The sequence below is a fragment of the Saccopteryx bilineata genome, chromosome 2 (genome assembly GCF_036850765.1).
Source record: "Saccopteryx bilineata isolate mSacBil1 chromosome 2, mSacBil1_pri_phased_curated, whole genome shotgun sequence".
Classification (NCBI taxonomy): domain Eukaryota; kingdom Metazoa; phylum Chordata; class Mammalia; order Chiroptera; family Emballonuridae; genus Saccopteryx; species Saccopteryx bilineata.
Window position 1 is genome coordinate 225,187,922 of NC_089491.1, and position 17,420 is coordinate 225,205,341.

Below are 17,420 nucleotides of genomic sequence, written 5' to 3' on the forward strand. Positions count from 1 at the left end.
CAGAGGGGACAGAGCAGAGAGAGGACAGGGTAGAGGGGACAGAGTAGAGTGGAAGAGCAGAGAGGAGACAGGGCAGAGAGGGGACAGGGCAGAGGGGACAGGGCAGAGAGGGGACAGGGCAGAGGGGACAGAGCAGAGAGGGGACAGGGCAGAGAGAAGACAGAGCAGAGGGGACAGAGCAGAGTGGAAGAGCAGAGAGGGCTCATTTCAGCAGCTCCCACAATGAGACAGAGACTGCACTTTCACAGGCCTGGCTTAGGTAGATATAGGACCATGTTAGTTTGCAGGTGACTAAAGATCCTCTTGTGAAAGTAAATGAATTTATGGCAAACATTTTATACCTGGGCCTCATTTCTGATTTTTTTTATTCATTTTTTTTTTAGAGAGGAGAGGGAGAGGCAGAGAGAGAGGAGAGACAGAGAGAGAAGGGGGGGAGGAACTGGAAGCATCAACTCCCATATGTACCTTGACCAGGCAAGCCCAGGGTTTCGAACCGGCGACCTCAGCATTTCCAGGTTGATGCTTTATCCACTGTGCCACCACAGGTCAGGCCATTTCTGATTTTATTTGTGATATAAACAAGTTAGCAAACATGTAAATAAATTTATTGATGGCGAAGGCAAGGCCACATCGATCTCAGACCTAGCAGCCTTTCTAAAGCAGGGGCAATGGTTCCTTAATCCTGGCTTCTCTGCAAATTTCTATCAATTGCTGACATAATGCCACTTATTATCTTTCTTTAAGAAGTAGTATAAGCCCTGGCCAGCTAGCTCAGCAGAAGACCATCCGCCCAGCTTGTGGAAGTCCCAGGTTTCATTCCTGGCCAGGGCACCCAGGAAAAGCGCCCATCTGCTTCTCCACCCCTCCTCCTCTCCTTTCTCCCCCCCCCCCCCCCCCCCCCCCGCAGTCAAGGCTCCATTGGAGCAAAGTTGGCCCGGGCACTGAGGATGGCTCTGTGGCCTTCGTCTTAGGCCTTAGAATGGCTCCGGTTGCAATGGAGCAACACCATGGATGGGCAGAACATCGCCCCCTTGTGGGCACGCCAGGTGGATCCCAGTAGGGCGCATGCGGGAGTCTGTCTCTCTGCCTCCCTACTTCTTAAGAAAAATACAAAAAAAAAAAAAGAGGTAGTATATATATTTTAAAAAAAACTAATTTATAAAATAATTACAGATCAAGACAAAAATAAATGCTGATGTCAAACATCTTACAAATGAAATCAATACATTTAAAAAAACATTAAAAGTCTAACTAGTAATCAAAATGTAAGTTAAGTTCAATAGCCCCAGATAACTTCTTAGTGTGGCCTGGGATGATGGCTGAGGACTGGAACCAGACACAGTATTCCAGAGCTGAGTAGGGTCTGAGGAGCAGGACTGCCTCTGGGCAGCATGGCAATGTGCCTTTGTGCCTCAAATTATGTGCATTGGTGCTGGAGCGAGCCTCGTGGTGACCTGTGGTGACCTGATGACTGTGATAGCTCTCTCCCATGTGCCCAGTTACCTGAGTAAAGACCTTCACATGCATTTCATGGTTCACAAATTGTATAGGGTGGGCAAAAGTAGGTTTACAGTTGTTCTTGTGGAAAATAATAAGAATAACCAAAGAATGAATGCTCTGTTTCACATGCTCACAACTGTAAGTCTACTTTTGCCCACTCCTGTATATAGAAATATGTTAACTGAAATGGGAAATTTACAAGTTCCTTTAAACTAATTTATATGTGTCAAAATAACTATTCTGCTGTTAGGGTTTTTTTGTAGTTTTTATTTTTTTAAGCCACAAATAACAAATTGACATATTTAGAAACCGATATTGGTGTTAATACTCCTGAGGTTTTGGAGGCATATGGAATTGGGTAAGAGCAGAGCTGGCAAAATTTGAGAATATGTGTGATGCTTATGAAATTGTGTTCATTGAAATCATTACTCCATGGGAGCCTCTAGAACTGAACTGACACGTGCTTCACAATGAAGGAAATTGCAACTGGGTGTTGAGAAGTGGGGGATTTAGTGTGTGATAATTTCCTTCTTTTAGATTAGTTCAAATCAGCCAAGACACCAGAGAATATTAACCACCTAGAGAGGGTGTTGAAACAATAGTTAAATTATAATTGGATTATTTCTTAATGTGGTGCTGGAGGATGGGCCACACACACACGCATGTACACACGCACACGGTCTTACTCCATGGTGTGAAACAGTACTGCTTGTGGAATCTGCTTTGAATACAGAAACAATCCTTAGGTAGTGTGACATGGGTGACCTTGGGGACGAAGGGTACCTTACACTCCATATGTTCTCAGGCAAATCTTCCAATTGACATCGATGGAAAAATTCCACTGCACGATGGAGTTTTCCATTGTGGGGACTGGTCCAGATGTTTGATCCTTATCTGCAGTCTCAGGCATGTCCCTGGCAAAGGTCCTGGGGACATCCTCCTTGCAGGAATCTTGTGAATAATCCAAGCATTATACATTTTAAGATTCATGTGTCATTTTAGGAACAATATACCACTTTTGTCTTATTGTTTTGCCTTAAAAAGTATGGGTTTCATGGGTCGGTCCCAGGCTCTGCAATTTCGTGTGTGCGGAATCTGAGTTGACTAACAGACTTCCTGAACACTAAGATACCCAGTGACTGGACAAAGCCCTGTCACCCTGGTTCCCTAGTGCCTGGTGCCCTAGTGCTGGCGTGGAGAAAGGCCCTTCATCAGTAGTGACTGTATGATTTAATGCTGGGTAGATGACCGTCACAAAATATATGTCTTCTGAGTCTCCTTATGGCAATTAATAAAAAAGAGCTACTCTTGTCTTATTGTAGACAGTTAAAAGGAATGTGCATTCTGGTGTACACACAGCAGTTGACAACCGTCAGAGTCGTGTGCTACATGTGATACAGGTATTAACAAAACACATGGATTATTACCTGTTGCTTATAGGATGTTTACATTAGATTTTAATGTAGGTTTACCTTAAATGTTCTGAAAATATAGATGAACCATAGGAGACAGGGTAGGGAAGGAAAGGAAAGAAAGATTCTTTACTGTTAGTATTGTAGTATATAGACTAACATGTTTAAAAAATTATTTTTAACAAATGGGTCTGTGACATAATTCCCCTTTCTAACCTGATTTTTAACCTACGAGGCATCATACCATAACAATTTCCCATATCACTAAATACTTGTCTACTGCATCATTTTCCTACAATGTTTTCAGTGGTGATGAGCATTCCATTGTGTGAGTGTTTAGTGCAGAGATTGATCAATCGTGCAGGAATCCCCTGTTGTGTCCCAGTTAAGATCATGGTCCGTTACCTCTCTGCTATGCGCATACATCACTTACAGAACTATCTCATCCTTATCCAATGTTCTCTTCTCCTGACCTTCTGCCGTGGATTCCGTGTGGAGGCGTTAGTGAGAAAATTAGAATAAGAATGTGTTGAGTCCTTAGAAAGTGGGAAGATAAGGTTTTAGGGGACAGATCAGAGACAGCCCGCCTTTCTATAGGGACAGTGAATGGATGGGTCTATTTTACATTATTTCCTTCTTTTCTTTTGGAGGAAGACTTGAACAAGCTTACAAAGGGCTTTGGTAAATTTATAGTGATGAGTCCATGGTGGGTCAGTACAGAATGGAGACATGCAGTTATCTACAGGGACGGTGGGAGGGCCACACTATCCTGCGTGTGTTGGCTACATCCCAGGGAGGCTGGAAAGGGACCCTGTCCTGACAGATTCACAGCAGGATGGCCAGCAGGTGGACGACCTCTGTGATTGCCCCCAATGTGGGTCTGTCTGATGACCTGAAGGGTGGCTCCAGGAGGGGAGGTGTCTAGTTGGAAGGGAAGCCCAGCCCTTTGGCTGCTGAGTGAGCCGGCACTGGAACCATTCAATAGCAGAGGCCTGGGAGGGGGGGAGGGGAGGACGCCATGCTGCCTGTGTCTTCAAGTGATGTTCTCTTAGAATAATGTTTTGGAAATGGTTTCTGCTTCTGTGCTGCTCCATTCTAATCAATAGATATGCCCTCTGTTATCAGTAGCCAATGAAGTGTTTTTTTTTTTGTTTTTTTTTAAGAACTGCATTAAATATTTGGAGAATACTGGGCTTGGGTGCTGTTGTGCCATTGTGGGCACCAGGAATCATTCTCTGAGGATGACAGGAATCAATCAAACACTGTGTCATTAGAAATGAAGGTTTGCTTTTTTACAATTTGTTATCTCAAAACCAGCTTTTCATTAGATCACACACACACATATATGTATATGCATTTTAAAAATCAGACATAATTATATTTATGGATAGACTCTCCAGGAAATAGATCAAATAATGAAATGTAGTTTTGTTTCTTTCTTTATTGTTATTAAAGGATAATAATACATCTGTATATGTGTATATGTATGCTTTGTACATAAAGAAGAGAGAGAGAAAGCAGAGTAAATGAGGTACATACCAACAGTTGGGAGTAACTGAGTGAAGGCTATTAGGGGTTCTTTGTATTATCTTGTAGCTTTTCTTTAAGTTTAGAACTATTTCCAAATGGAGAATTTAAAAATTGCCAGTGTTTGCTGACTTGAAGTAGGCAAGAACTAAGGAGTTAAGAGCAGACCCTCAAAGAGGAATCGGCTCTCTGGTCAGAAAGCTGATGCTTCCTGCTGCTGCAGAGACCCAGGGATTAGAAAGTAGGGGCCAGCAGTGCTAGGGTCACGCAGAATTTCTTCCATGGCAACTTTATTAGCAAAGGGGTCATACCCTGTTGAAGGCTGCTTTTTGGGAAATCCATTAGACATTCTGCTTCTTCTGGTAACACAGGTAACCTTTTAAATTGATACTTCTTGGGAAAGAAAAAAAAAAAAAAAGAAAAAACAACCCACAAGGAATCTTGGGGGAGAGCTGAGAGTCTTTTTCTCAGCACCTCTGAATCCCACTGGAAGCTGCCCAGATAAAACAACTCAGTACTTTGAAAGTTTAGGGGAAACAAAATTTTAATCAGTGCACTGCCATCTCATTCATTGTTTGGAGATGAAAAGAGCGGAAATCAACACACTTTCAAACTGTGGATGCGGAGACTTCGTTAGATTCTGACTTCTAAGCAGAACGAGATCTCTCTCTCTCTCTCTCTCTCTCTCTCTCCTTCCTTCTCCTCTTATCTCTCCTTCCTCCCCTTCCTCCTCTTCATCTTTCCCTTCCTCCTTCTGTCCTTAACTCAATAGGTAAATCATGGGACATAACAGACTGGCACACTTGGGCTGGTTTATGGAACTCCAACACAAGCAAGCGTGCACTCGGTCGGAGTGAAACCAATTCATGGGACATGCACTCTGAGACCAAGAGCGGCCAGATGACTCAGGACATCATCCATTGTGTTCTGCGGGTCCCCTGTTGAGACCACACCTCTTTACTGGCCCAACTTTAATGTAGCTGGATTCAAAGCGATATGTTGATTCTTCCAGAGAACAAGTAATTTCCTGAAAATGAGTAATTAAGGCCTGAAAGCCTCAAAGGAATGTTCAGGCCTCCATGAGCTGAACTTCCTTCGTGTAAAAAACAGATGTGTGGCCCTGAACTTCTAGCTCTCAGGTTCTGAGACACTTGGTGAGGCCTTCCCAGGCCATCTCTGCGTGTCCGCGAGCTCTGTCCGCCTGCCGACTGACGTCTGCCTGTGCAGGACCAGCTTGCTGACGTTGCAGAGTACTTGTAGTAATTTTAGTTATTTGGATTTTAAATAAATATTTGAGAGCCAGGATTTGACAGATTTGTTTTTCCTCTTTATTTTTTCTTGGTTTACTTTAATCCTAGAGCCTTTGTGTTTTCTAAGGGGTTTACTGTGGTGCAAATAAACATGATGTGTTTGGAGGGGAAAACTGAAACCGTCCTGGAACACTCATGCGAGGGGTGGACTAAATGGAGGCTGTTAAGAACCAGCAGGTCAATGGCTGTGACTAGACATCGTCACGGAATAGCCTCTACCTGTGAGGTTTCCTTTCAGGAGAACAGAGCAGGGTGGGGGAGGTGTGCTCCAGCCCTGAGTCCCCGTGGGCCAGCGTCGTGCCGGCACCTGGCAGCAGGCCGCCTGTGCGAAGCCACTCGGAGTCCCGCCACATCTGCATCCTGCCTCCGCGCAACGTGTCACACCTGCTGCGGCAGTCCTAGTCAAAGGCGTTGGATGCCCCCCCCTTTTTTTTGTAATTAAAAAAAAAAAATCTCCTGGCTGCCTATCATCAAGAAAAACAACATTGTTTTCAGGGTCTCTTATCTCTCCACTCCCAAATATCCTGTTTCTTCGGGCTGGGCAGCCAGGACCAATAGAAACCTCTTCCTGCCATTGGCTGACTTCATTTCCCAGACTTAGCACAATCTCATCCGCTCTAAACAACCTCATCAAAACTACTTTCTGGTCAGAGAGAAGCAATAATTATTATTAACATTTATTACCAATCAATAAACTTGATCGCATTATGGCCAGCACTATTAAGGTAAGGAGAGGGTTCCTTTTTGTTTGACAAAATCTTGTGCTTGGTGCTCTTTTCTTTGGTTTCCTTTATCAAGGCAGATAAGTTAGGATTGGGCAACACCCCCACTGCCACAATAGAGGACAACAAGATTTCCTTTCCACTGCCTAGTAAATTTCCTTTTTCCTACTCCAACCATCCGCAAGGCTTAAAAACTTCAAACTCAGAAAAAAATTGGGTTTCTAAATTCACTGTTGAGGGCTGTGGATGACTTTTGCGAAGGCTTTTCAGAGCGCATTTGAATTTTCGTACTCTTAACTATCCCTAACGGTCTGGATGTGTCTCTGCCAGGCGGCAATGGACGTGGAGAGGTTGGAGGGCAGGGTCGAAGACAAGGATGGGCTTGTAAGTGTGGATCTTGTGGATGCTCTGGGATGACTCCTTAGCGTCAGGGATGCCCACCAGTCCCAGTGGAAGTGAAGAGATACCTGGCAAGTGGCTGTTGGTCATGGGACATGCAAACGTTGGCTTGGTTTTTGGATCCCTTATGCTGAGAACGGAGCGTTCTCATAACTCAGATGGTGGTAATTTGGTCTTTTTGGTTATATATTTGTCTTAATAAAACGGCTACTTTCCTGTGCGCTGTGAGTAAACTTTCTTCTTTGTGTTGTTTGGTTTTTGGGAGTTGGAGAGGAATGGCCTGTTGTTGGTCCTGTGTGCTCAGGGGGAAGTGAGGTCTGATGTGTTTTTCTTGCAAATCTGTCTAGTATATAGCATATAGTTAACATGGATGTAAATCTTTAGAGGTGGAAACCTAAATGTGGCCTCATTCCTGGAAGTGAAACCGATGTAATTGTTAGTGCAAATCAGCAGCTTAGAGTCTATGAAGTGCTGGTCGGTTAAATATTTTCAAGGCCACCATGCCTTGGTGCCATTTGTAGAAATGGGGAAAGCTAGTGACAAATACTGTAATGAGGAAAAAGTTAGTTTTAGTAGCTGCTTGCCTTTCATGGGGTGGCACAGAGGTGGGAAGTATTTGGTTATGTTTTCATCAATGGCGTTAGGAAAATGGAAGTCTGCCCAGAATTGGGCCGAGGCATTTTCAAAAATATTCCTCGGTTTGATATTTTTTTTGTCACTTGAAATTTTTGTGTGAGAGGATTTGACTAACACCCACCATATGTAAACTATGTTTCAGAAGCTCTGTTCAGTTTCTGTTTCTCGAGGTATGTTTTATTTTTCAAGGTATGTTCAGTAATATGTAAAGAAGAAAAATTCACATATCAAAAAGACTTGCACCTTTACAGAGATTTTTCTTTCTGTGGCTTCAAGGATTGGAGTCTGCTGAAAGGAATCCCCACTAAAAGGAATTGGGGAATTGGGCTTTGATGTGCTCCCATGCAGCTAAATGAACAGAAATCATTGGACTTTCTAACCCCAAATGCTACCCTTTTTATTCTTATTGTTACCCTTAATCAAGTCCATATTGCATAGCAATTAAATCAGATATTCTTTGTCAATCTTGAATAGCTTGAGTGCAGTCTTATGTATGTTTCAAAAAAAAGCAGTGTGTAATAGGAGGGCCTTAAAGTAACAAACTGTCCTTAAGAATGTGGGGTACATTTTTTTATTGCAAAACACACAAGTGTTACATTTCTGAAGATCTGAAGATACTCTTGAAGGACGCATGTTTTTTGACTTTAAGAATAAATTTTGGAGAATAGTTTACACTTGTCTAAGGATGCGTGGCTTGCTTTCACATTTTATTACACTGCCCCATCTGTGTATTATCTGCGTCTCAAGTGAACTTTTGAAATGACGTCAAGTGTATTCTTCCCAATCCTGTTAAAAAACCAAATAGCCCCTCTTTATAGGTAACTTCCTTTAAGACGTTTCTGTTAGCCTTCTTGGGTCAAGTCATGAAATGATTTTACCGACCTGTATACAGAAACAACAGTGGACTACAGTTTTAATTGTGTGAGTACAAAGCTTAAACTAGCACAGGGAAAGTTAAGGTTGCCCATTAGAATTAGGGAACAGTCTTTCCTGTAGGCAATTTCCAGCCTCAGACGCACTGTGGTTATTTTTTCTGTAAATAAACCAATTAATTAGTCGACTAAGTATCAGATACACCGAATTTGTTCAAGTCGGAGTTCCACATGTGAGTGGAGATTTTTTTTTGCATTAATATAAAATCCTATAAGGTACTAGGAAACACTAAATATCTTTTTATCCCATTTTTTTGTGATAGCATTATTTTCCCTGGGTAATTTGGAATTGGAAGAAAATGTTTCCACTGGAAGTGAAGGCATCGTAGGAGCTTACGTGAGAGGGCCTGTTTATCTCTAAGTGTCTGTGGATTTTTAAGACCAGATTGCGAGTTCTAATAAAACATGTAAGCATCCAGGGTGAAGTCCCCTATGCAATTCAAAGGTCAATTTTGGTTCCATGCTGCTGGACAACGCTAAGGGGTGCTTAACACCCCTGCCCTGCTTTCCCACAAAACAGTGCCCTGTTTTCCTGTAGACTCCAGGGGCCTGTTGTTAGCCCTGGAACTTGATTGTGTTTCTGTTAGGATTTTGAATCCAACTCCCCAAGACTTCCCTGATCCCTTTTGTTAGGCAGCAGGCCACTTGGGAAGTCTTAATGAAGTCGACAATCCCATTTGAGAACAATGGTTTTAAATGCAGAAGGTGCATCGCAATAGCAATGCGCAGAATGACAAGAGAAGCTAACTCTACTGAAAGTGCTCTCTGGGACTCCTCGGGTGGTCCAGCAACCCTGGGTAACAGTCCCTAAGTCTACAGTTTAGTGGGTCTTGAGTCTTTTAAAAAAATGAGAGTGTGGGGATTTTGCTTTATCCCAGAGATCTGATGTTGAAGAAGGTGGAGAGAGCAGGCCCAACTGGTTGGCATTTTAGGTTCTGACAGGATATGGAAAGTTACTAACAAGGCTTGATGAGGAAGCAGCTATTACTGTTACAATTAGTTGTTTCAACAAGTTACTTTCTTAGACTAACAGAGGTTGGAGGGGTTTTGATGGTAATTGAAACATGAAGTGTTGATTTAAAAACATACAGCCCTTTTGGTAGATTTCATGCCTTACACCTAGTAGGCACTCCCTGGATATTTGCTATGATGTGTGAACACAGACACCTATTTAAAAACTGAAAAAAAGGAAGGTCTCTCTGAAGAAAGTTCATCTCCTCATAGGATTTTGATGGACTGTGATGAATGAATTTATTAGCTCTAGGTATGATGATTTTCATCAACCTATTGGCTCATGTGGAATAGTTGTTTTATCCCTTGTTACTTGAAGTGGTGTGTGTGTTACGTGACAATGGAAAGGGTATAAGGTGTAAAATGCTGCTGTTTTCCTCTGCAAATATGATATCCCCAGAGGAAGCCCTGGTATTCTGTCCTTGCCTCAAAGTGCAATTTCAGGCCATTATTTAAAAAACGGCTGGCTGCCTGCATTCCTGGGACATGGGTTTCTGAGGCGGCAACGCGCCTTGCAGCCCTCTGAGACTGTGTGTGCACCGAGGCCTGCCCAGCTCTCCGCCTCCAGGCCTGGAGAGCAGAATGGGGAACCATGGAATTTGTGGGTATTCTTTCCCACTAAATACACTTACATAGGACTTCCAGGCTCTCAGAAGATGCTCTGAAAATCTGAACCATTTCTTAATTATATATATGTATATATATATTTTTAAAGCGATTATTTCATTTTTTTTACTTGCAAAACAGACCTTTATTTTTTAAAAAGAAAGCAACCCCCACAAACACACCCATACATATACTTGTTAACGTCCTTTTGAAAAAGCACACATACAAATTAAAAAAGGGAAACAGGCATTACCGATGCCTTCAGGAAAATACTGCTCCTGTGTTTAGAACTTCAAAGTAAGTTCCCTCTGTGGAGTGCCGACCAACAACAGAAAATTCCACCCTGGCATGCCAGTAACATGGCAGGTGCACTGACTGGACAGCTGACGTGGGACACACAGCTCTGAGCCATGGGAAAGGCAGGATGGGAGAGCTTCTGGGGGGTATAAATCCTCAGAGAAGAATGATGGTGGCAGTCTCCGGGTCTTTCCAGTGCTGCTGGCAGTCTGCTGCTGCAGGATCTTTCCTCGAGGGCGAGGGGATACCTCAAATGCTACAGGGGACCCAACCCCTCCCTTTGTTAAGACAGGATGGAGGACAGCTGTTCTTTGCCTCTGAGATTTCTTATCGTACGTGGCCACAGACACACCTGCATTTGAATCTGTACAAGTCACATGACCCTGAGTGGGGGACCTAACTTCTCAGTTTCCTCATCAGTAAAATGGGATTTTAGTGGCTAGCCTGTCTTGTGCTGGTGCTAGTGAAGGTTGGGAGAGCCTCTAGTAGCTGCTCAGTAAACGGCAGCTGCCATCAGACAGTCCATGCCTAGCGGACGTCGCTGTCCTTCCGGCCCGGCTCTGAGCTCTCTGTTTTCCATCACCCTGCTTCAGTTGTGAAGTCCAGAGTCTCACAGATTCTGTTCTCGTGCTTTAGAAAAGGCAGAATAACAGAGTCACTTCTACACAACAGGACCACAGCCTCCACCGGCAGCGCAGGCACACAAGGCCCGGGAGGTGGCAGCCTGGGGCGGTCAGGATGGGGTGGGGGGCTGGGAGAGTCCTTGAATGAGGGTGTAACAGGCCAGGTAGCACAGCTGTGGGCGGCCCTGGGCTCTGGTGCGGAAGGAGGGCCAGACTCTGCAGGGCCTCTCGCTGCTGATTGGGGCAGGAATGGGGCGCTGGGACCCTTCCACTCTTCTGCATGCTCAGTACTGTTGAAAATGGATTTTATTGTTTGTAGTAATAAAACATTTTCATTGTAGAGGGGAAAAAAACCCCACTACAAAGTCAATACAAATTACTCCTAATCCCAACCAGCTAGAGAAAATTACTAACATTTGGTGGGTCTCCTTTTTTACTTTGTGTTTCTGTCTTTTTATCTACCTGACTCTCAATCTTGCTTTTCCTCGGTTAGCATTGTTTTTACAATCATTTGCCCATGACACTCAAAATATTTGATAAGCAGAATTTTTATGCTTAATTAAGTTCTGTCTAAAATAATATTGTAACTTATATAACGGCTATCCTGTTGTAGGAAATAAAATTGCTTTCAGTTTTTCACTAATTACCTTGTAGTCCACCCTCTAATTTTTTTTTTTTAATTCATTTTATGAGTTCTGGTGCTTAGGAACGGGAAAGGAATTATTGGGCCAATGGGTATACCTATTTTTTTTAAGTCTCTGCCAAATTTAAATATTTGCCAATTAAAAAAACAAATTGGCTTATTTACTCTCTAGAACTTGTACCAGTTCCCACTTCTTCCAGCCACAGATGAGACTCGTTTCTCCGCATGCCTGACAGCTCTGAACGTTTCACTCTTTGAATCTTTGCCATTCTGAGAGGCAGAAATGGAATCTTATTTTTATTTGTATTTCCTTCATTATAGTATTTCATTACATTTTCTGACTGTGAACCTATTTCAGCGAGTGGCCACTGTGACCCCTGGATCTTTTTCTTATTCAGACTTTCACTCCTTGTTTGATCAAAATTATTTCCCACACATTTCCCCTATTGAACTTGGCCGAGGCACGTTTTATGAAGTTGAAGATCATTCCTCATTCTGTCTGCTCTTCCCTGCTCCGTTTTCTTTCCTGTCAGCACATTCTCCTGGCTTTGCCTGTGTGTGTCTATGTGTGAATATTCTACAAAAACTTTGTGTTTCCTCCGTAAGCCACAGGACCTTTTTTTTTTTTTTTTTTTTTTTTTTAAGAAATAGCCTGTCCATCTCTTTTGGGCCCTCTACAGCAACTGGCAAACTGTAGGGGGGTTCAATAAAAATGTGTTGGAAAATAAATTTTAATTAAGATCCTGTTGAGCCCTAAAGAGGAAAAGGATGATATCCTCCCACAGAGGGAAGCTTATTCTTAAGTTCTAAGTACAGAGCAATATAATTCCTGTAGGTTTTTAAATGGAAGTCATATTTCTTTAGAGAGATTTCTCCTAGTTGAAGGAAAAAAATGAATTAAATAAATGACATTGGTGTTTTCAAAGAGCATCGAGAAATATTTTTAAAAGGTAGCTGTTGTATCTTGATTCATAACCCCAATGAACACCACCCTCAGAACTGCCTGTTCCATCCACACTGGGCTCTGCAGGGCGCACACACGACCTCTGTGACCTTCTCTGCAGCCTGGCTGCGGCCATGCTGGTACCAATCAGTACAGGTAGAGGATTAAAGAGCCTGAGAATGGTGCCCAGGTCACACAAATCTCTGTTTCCCCTCTGTTTATCATCAGAGGATCTCTTTTTCCTGCCCTAGCCCCAAATATTAAATTATTGTGCAGGAAAAAAAAATGATACATTCTATTATATAGTGATACATTTAATTGAATAATGAAAATCATGACTAATTTATGTCACCTATGTTTGTGTGGGGAAATTACAAACCTACAGCAACAGTTATTATACCCTTAGTGGCTAATTAAGCAAAAGTGCCAGAAAATTCAAGAGCACAGCGCTCTAGTGTCCGATGCTATATTTGTCCGGTGACCAGAATTCTTCCCGTATTTGGCCATTTCCAAGGGGCAGTGGGCCTTAGATTCCAGATCAGCTGCTGAGTTAGGTTTCCTTGTCCCAAGTGTCTCCTTCCTTGCTCTTGTCTCAGTGTCAAGCGTGACAACACAGGTCAGAGTTTTCCATCACCACGGGTCTCACCAGGCCTTTTTGGGGGACCACGGAATTTACCCCCAGAAGAGCGGGGCCTGCTGTTGGGCACAGATAAGTACTGAGATGTTCAGAAAGGAGAGGCCGAGGCCAAGCAAAATCATTTATTTTTAAAGTCACATCACACAGTCCAATCATAACATTGACACCAGGGCTGCGACTTTAAAGGCACTTGTTCAGGACGACGCACGTCACATTCTGGAGAGTGCAGTGAGGAACGTTTAGAGCACATGCAGAAGGACCCATGTGCCTGGACTGAACACAGCCACCTCTCAACCGCTCTGCCTTGCCAACTTAACATCTCTTTTTCTGCTGTTAGATTGCAGTATAGCAAATTGATGTTCTCCCCCATTGAACTATTATTGACAGAGTCAGCACTAAAGAGAGAGACCCCTTTCTCCTCCGTTTCTTTTCCCTCAAGGCCATGGATTCCAATCATCTGCCAGTAGTGAGTTTATCATCCCATTCCCTTTGGATCCCCTTGGGTCTCACTGAGTTTCATCGTTTAAACTTAACCCTGTGCCTGCGATGCTCACCTTGGAGGAAGAGGAAACTGTTGGGACAACACTATTCAGAATTTGTCAACACAATTAGTGTCTCAATTTGAGGTAGGTTTCCCAAGATGTTGCTCCAAGTTAAAAAAGGAAAATGTATGTGGTTTTATATTGCGAAGTCCTCCCTGGATCTGGGCTGCCTGTTCGTGTTACCTGACGGGCCGGGAGCACCGGCCTCACGGAGATTAAATGGAGTGAGCACAGACCACATTTATCTTATGCCCAGGGAGGTACTCCATGCTCAGTTTCCTCACAGCATCCTTAAAATAGCCCATGTGGGGAAGGGGTTGGCCTTATCTTGCTCACAAGGAAAGGGAGGTGGAGATGCAGAGGCCGGTGAGGAGAAGGGTGAAGATGCAGGCAGGCCTGGGAGATGGTGGCTGGAGCTTCGGTTTGACACGGTGTGGCTTCAGCAGGTGAAGTCACCTCTCCTGGCTTTCATTCCTTTTTGGGAAAAAGGGAAATGGATTTCCTGGCATTGTACCCTTGACAAGTCACTCAGCTTACAATATCTGGGTCTCTCCATCTGTACCCAATAGTCTCTACTTGACAGAGTGAGGGTGAAATTCACTGAGCTTGCTTACTTGTGAAATCCTGACTACACGGCAGCTAATTTTATTATTCATTCAACTCAAGGACATGTTCCTTGCAGGGCAGTGGGGAATCCATACAAGCTTTTGTTTTCTTTCTTTCCATTTTCTACAACAGTTTGTGAATTGAAGTTTTCTTTTTTTTTCAGGGAGCCTGTTTTCCTCTGACTCACATGACCTTTTCTCTTTATTATGAAATAAAAGCCCCTCACAGGACAGAGAGTGCTCATTATTCTGAGCACCATATCCGCATGGGAGACGACATAATGTGCCACTAGAGGATGCCTGCTGCTGACTCCCCCTCGGCCTCTGCCTAGCAGGGTCTGGGCAGGGCCTTCGAGTCGGGTCACCCTCTGCATCTCTCTGTACTGCCTGCTCTCACGCCCCTTCCCTCCTCTTTGTCCTGCTCTGCAATAGCTACCAGCCAATTCTTATAACTAAAAGATAACAGTAATGGTGAGGAGGGCTTTCTAGAACATCTCAAATGCTCAGGGGTTTCCTCCTGGATTTGCTTTTGTCTGTTTTACGCTGCCTCTCTCATAGATACTAGGTCACTTCTCTCATCCCAGGGAATCTGGACAGTAAGGCTTGCAAGCCTTTCAACTGGACTAAAATAAAGAGGTTGACCAGGAGGCTCTGCCTCTGTGAGTAGCTACACCTCTGCTTTTGTGTCCTATCTTTTGACTTCACCTTATGTGAACTCCTAGAGTTAGAAGTGTTTTTATATTTACACGTAAAATAAGAATATTGGCCCAGATCAAATACACGTGATGTAAACTCTCTGAATTTTGAATGATCCATTCTACCAATTTGAGTTCACGTGGATAGTATCTTTAACTTTACCAGTTAAGCCAAAGACTGGGAGTTCCGTTAAGCCTATGCTAAGTACAAAGGAGAAACACCACTTACTTTGCTAGAGGAACATCCCAGGGAAGAAAGCCACCCTTTGTTTCTTGGGCATCCAAGAGAGTACCTTCTGTCTTACCCAAAGAGCTGACTGCAGTGACTCACTTACTATTGAAGCACAATCAGATTGTGAACAGTTTCTGATAAGAAGCTGGTTATGAAATAAGTGCACGTGTCTTTTTTTTTTTTTTAGACTTGTTCTTTAGGGATGGAAAACATCTTTTTTTAGACCCCGTGTTTACTGCTTTGGTAAACAGTAAAATGCTGCTGTAGCAATTACCTCGAGGATAAAGGGTTTGTAGACAGATACTTCCTGCGTTCACTTCCTACGCAGATAGCCAGCCCTATCAGAGACACCGAAGCGGGAAGGGCTCCCAGTGGAAACTTCCTCTGCAGAAGCAGGCTGCTTACTCACTACCTCCTCTCCAAGGGGAATAGGCTGTTGCTACAGATGGTCAGGCATAATTCTCTGTCTTGAAGGAGGTAAAATTGTGATATTTCTAGAGTCATGGCTTCAGCCTCTTCTCGTCCTTGATCTTGCCCTCTGTCTGGTTTTTATGGAGACGACTGTAACTAGACTAGATGCGACTAAGAGTAACATACGCGCCCTGTAGTCATTTCGGTCTCCTTTTCATGATAGAGAACGATGCATGTGTCTGCTTTTGTATTTGTTGGGATGTACGCCACTTTGAGACTCAGTGGAAGGTTTTATCTCCCTACGGTTATTCAGTGCAACAGTCATTTTAGAGTTTGCTTTCTTTAGTCAATCAGAGATCACCAGATCTGGGTACAAAAATCTCAGTGTACAGATTGTTCTCTGTGCTGATTTTACATGTGTTACTAAATTCCAGTGAATGCATTGTTTAGGTCCTTTGAACCAAAGCAAATAAAAACCACAACACACAAACACTGAACAATAGGGAATCATCAACTATCCATCCACAGGATATGTCCTTACTGACTGGCCCCTTTGTAGGGGAAAAAATATATCAAGTCAACAAACAGTAACACTGAACAATAAACCAGATAAAATAAATAGCACCTAAAGGCCACAAAACGCAAGCACTGCTCAGTGTTTGCCTACTCTAAGCATGGAAACCCACGACTCCACCCAGATCTCCTGCAGGCCCCTGAAACAATCAGAAAACTGAGCAGCCGTTAGTTGTTGGCTCACATCTTGATAAAACACCTCCTTCAGTAGTGAGCAAGTGCCTGTGAACTGTGCATTGCATTGGACGAAAGGACTGTCCAATAGAGGCTCTTCAGTCAGCATGTATTCCATAGGTGTTGATGACTGACAAGTGGGGAGGCAGAGAGAGACTGAGTTTGACTCTGAGAAGCTGTCAGACATGGGTAGATGTAGGTGCTAGTACAAGAACACATTTCAGTGACTTTAGCTACACACCCAATACACATATTTTGGTTCAATCGACCTGAAATTACCCAGAGGGATATTTTCTTTTTGTTTATATATATTTTTTTCACTGTGAGATCTCAGGTTTTCCTGTTTGAATGAAGACTACTCTCTTCCTCTGCATCGGTGCCCCCCCCCCCATACCTCTGTTGTGCAGCTTTGGTAGCTTTCAGTGGAACTCTGGGAGGCACCTCCTGGATCGCCCAACGTGCTCCTAGACCAGTGATGGGCAATCTTTTGAGCTTGGTGTGTCAAAATTCGCCAAAAAACCGAGCATAACTGGGGTGGTGTGTCACTTTGAGAAAAAAAACCATAATTTCGCAATATTGATAGCTTAAATAACAAAAATGTATAATTGTAATATATAACTGTATTTAATAAACCAAAAACTAATTATTTAACTTAACCTGCTTAGTGACTTCTTTGTTCATCTGTCAGTCAGTTTCTTTTGTTGGTCTTGATATTATTTAACTTGTGTGGGGTGCCGTGAACTAAGATAAGTGAGGGGGAGGGGGAATTCTTTAACTAACTTGCCTATTAGTGACTTTTTTGTTGCTGAATTTCATTGGCTAAATCTTCAATTGAAGGTTGGTATTTTGTACACTTCAAGCCCAAGCAAGCATTACTAACTTCATCAGTCAATCTGTTTCTTTTGTTGGTTTTGATATTATTTAACGCTGAGAATAAGGTCTCACAAAAGTATGTAGAGGGAAAAATTGTGAGTAAAGCCATTGCTATAT

General features: G+C 43.1%; 1 protein-coding gene across 4 annotated transcripts in view; it reads left to right on the forward strand.

Annotated features, from left to right (window-relative positions):
• ERG (ETS transcription factor ERG) overlaps positions 1–17,420 on the forward strand; it is a 261,158-nt gene that overhangs the window by 142,721 nt on the left and 101,017 nt on the right. For 2 of the 4 annotated variants that reach the window (XM_066259365.1, XM_066259368.1), the window contains exon 1: positions 6,703–6,855. The exons of 1 other annotated variant lie outside the window; for it this stretch is intronic. In XM_066259365.1, the coding sequence (XP_066115462.1) occupies positions 6,787–6,855 (69 nt within the window). In that variant the 5' untranslated portion in view covers positions 6,703–6,786. Of the gene's footprint in view, positions 1–6,341; positions 6,475–6,702; positions 6,856–17,420 lie in introns of those variants that run through there. One more of the 4 variants, XM_066259367.1, reaches the window with a different exon arrangement.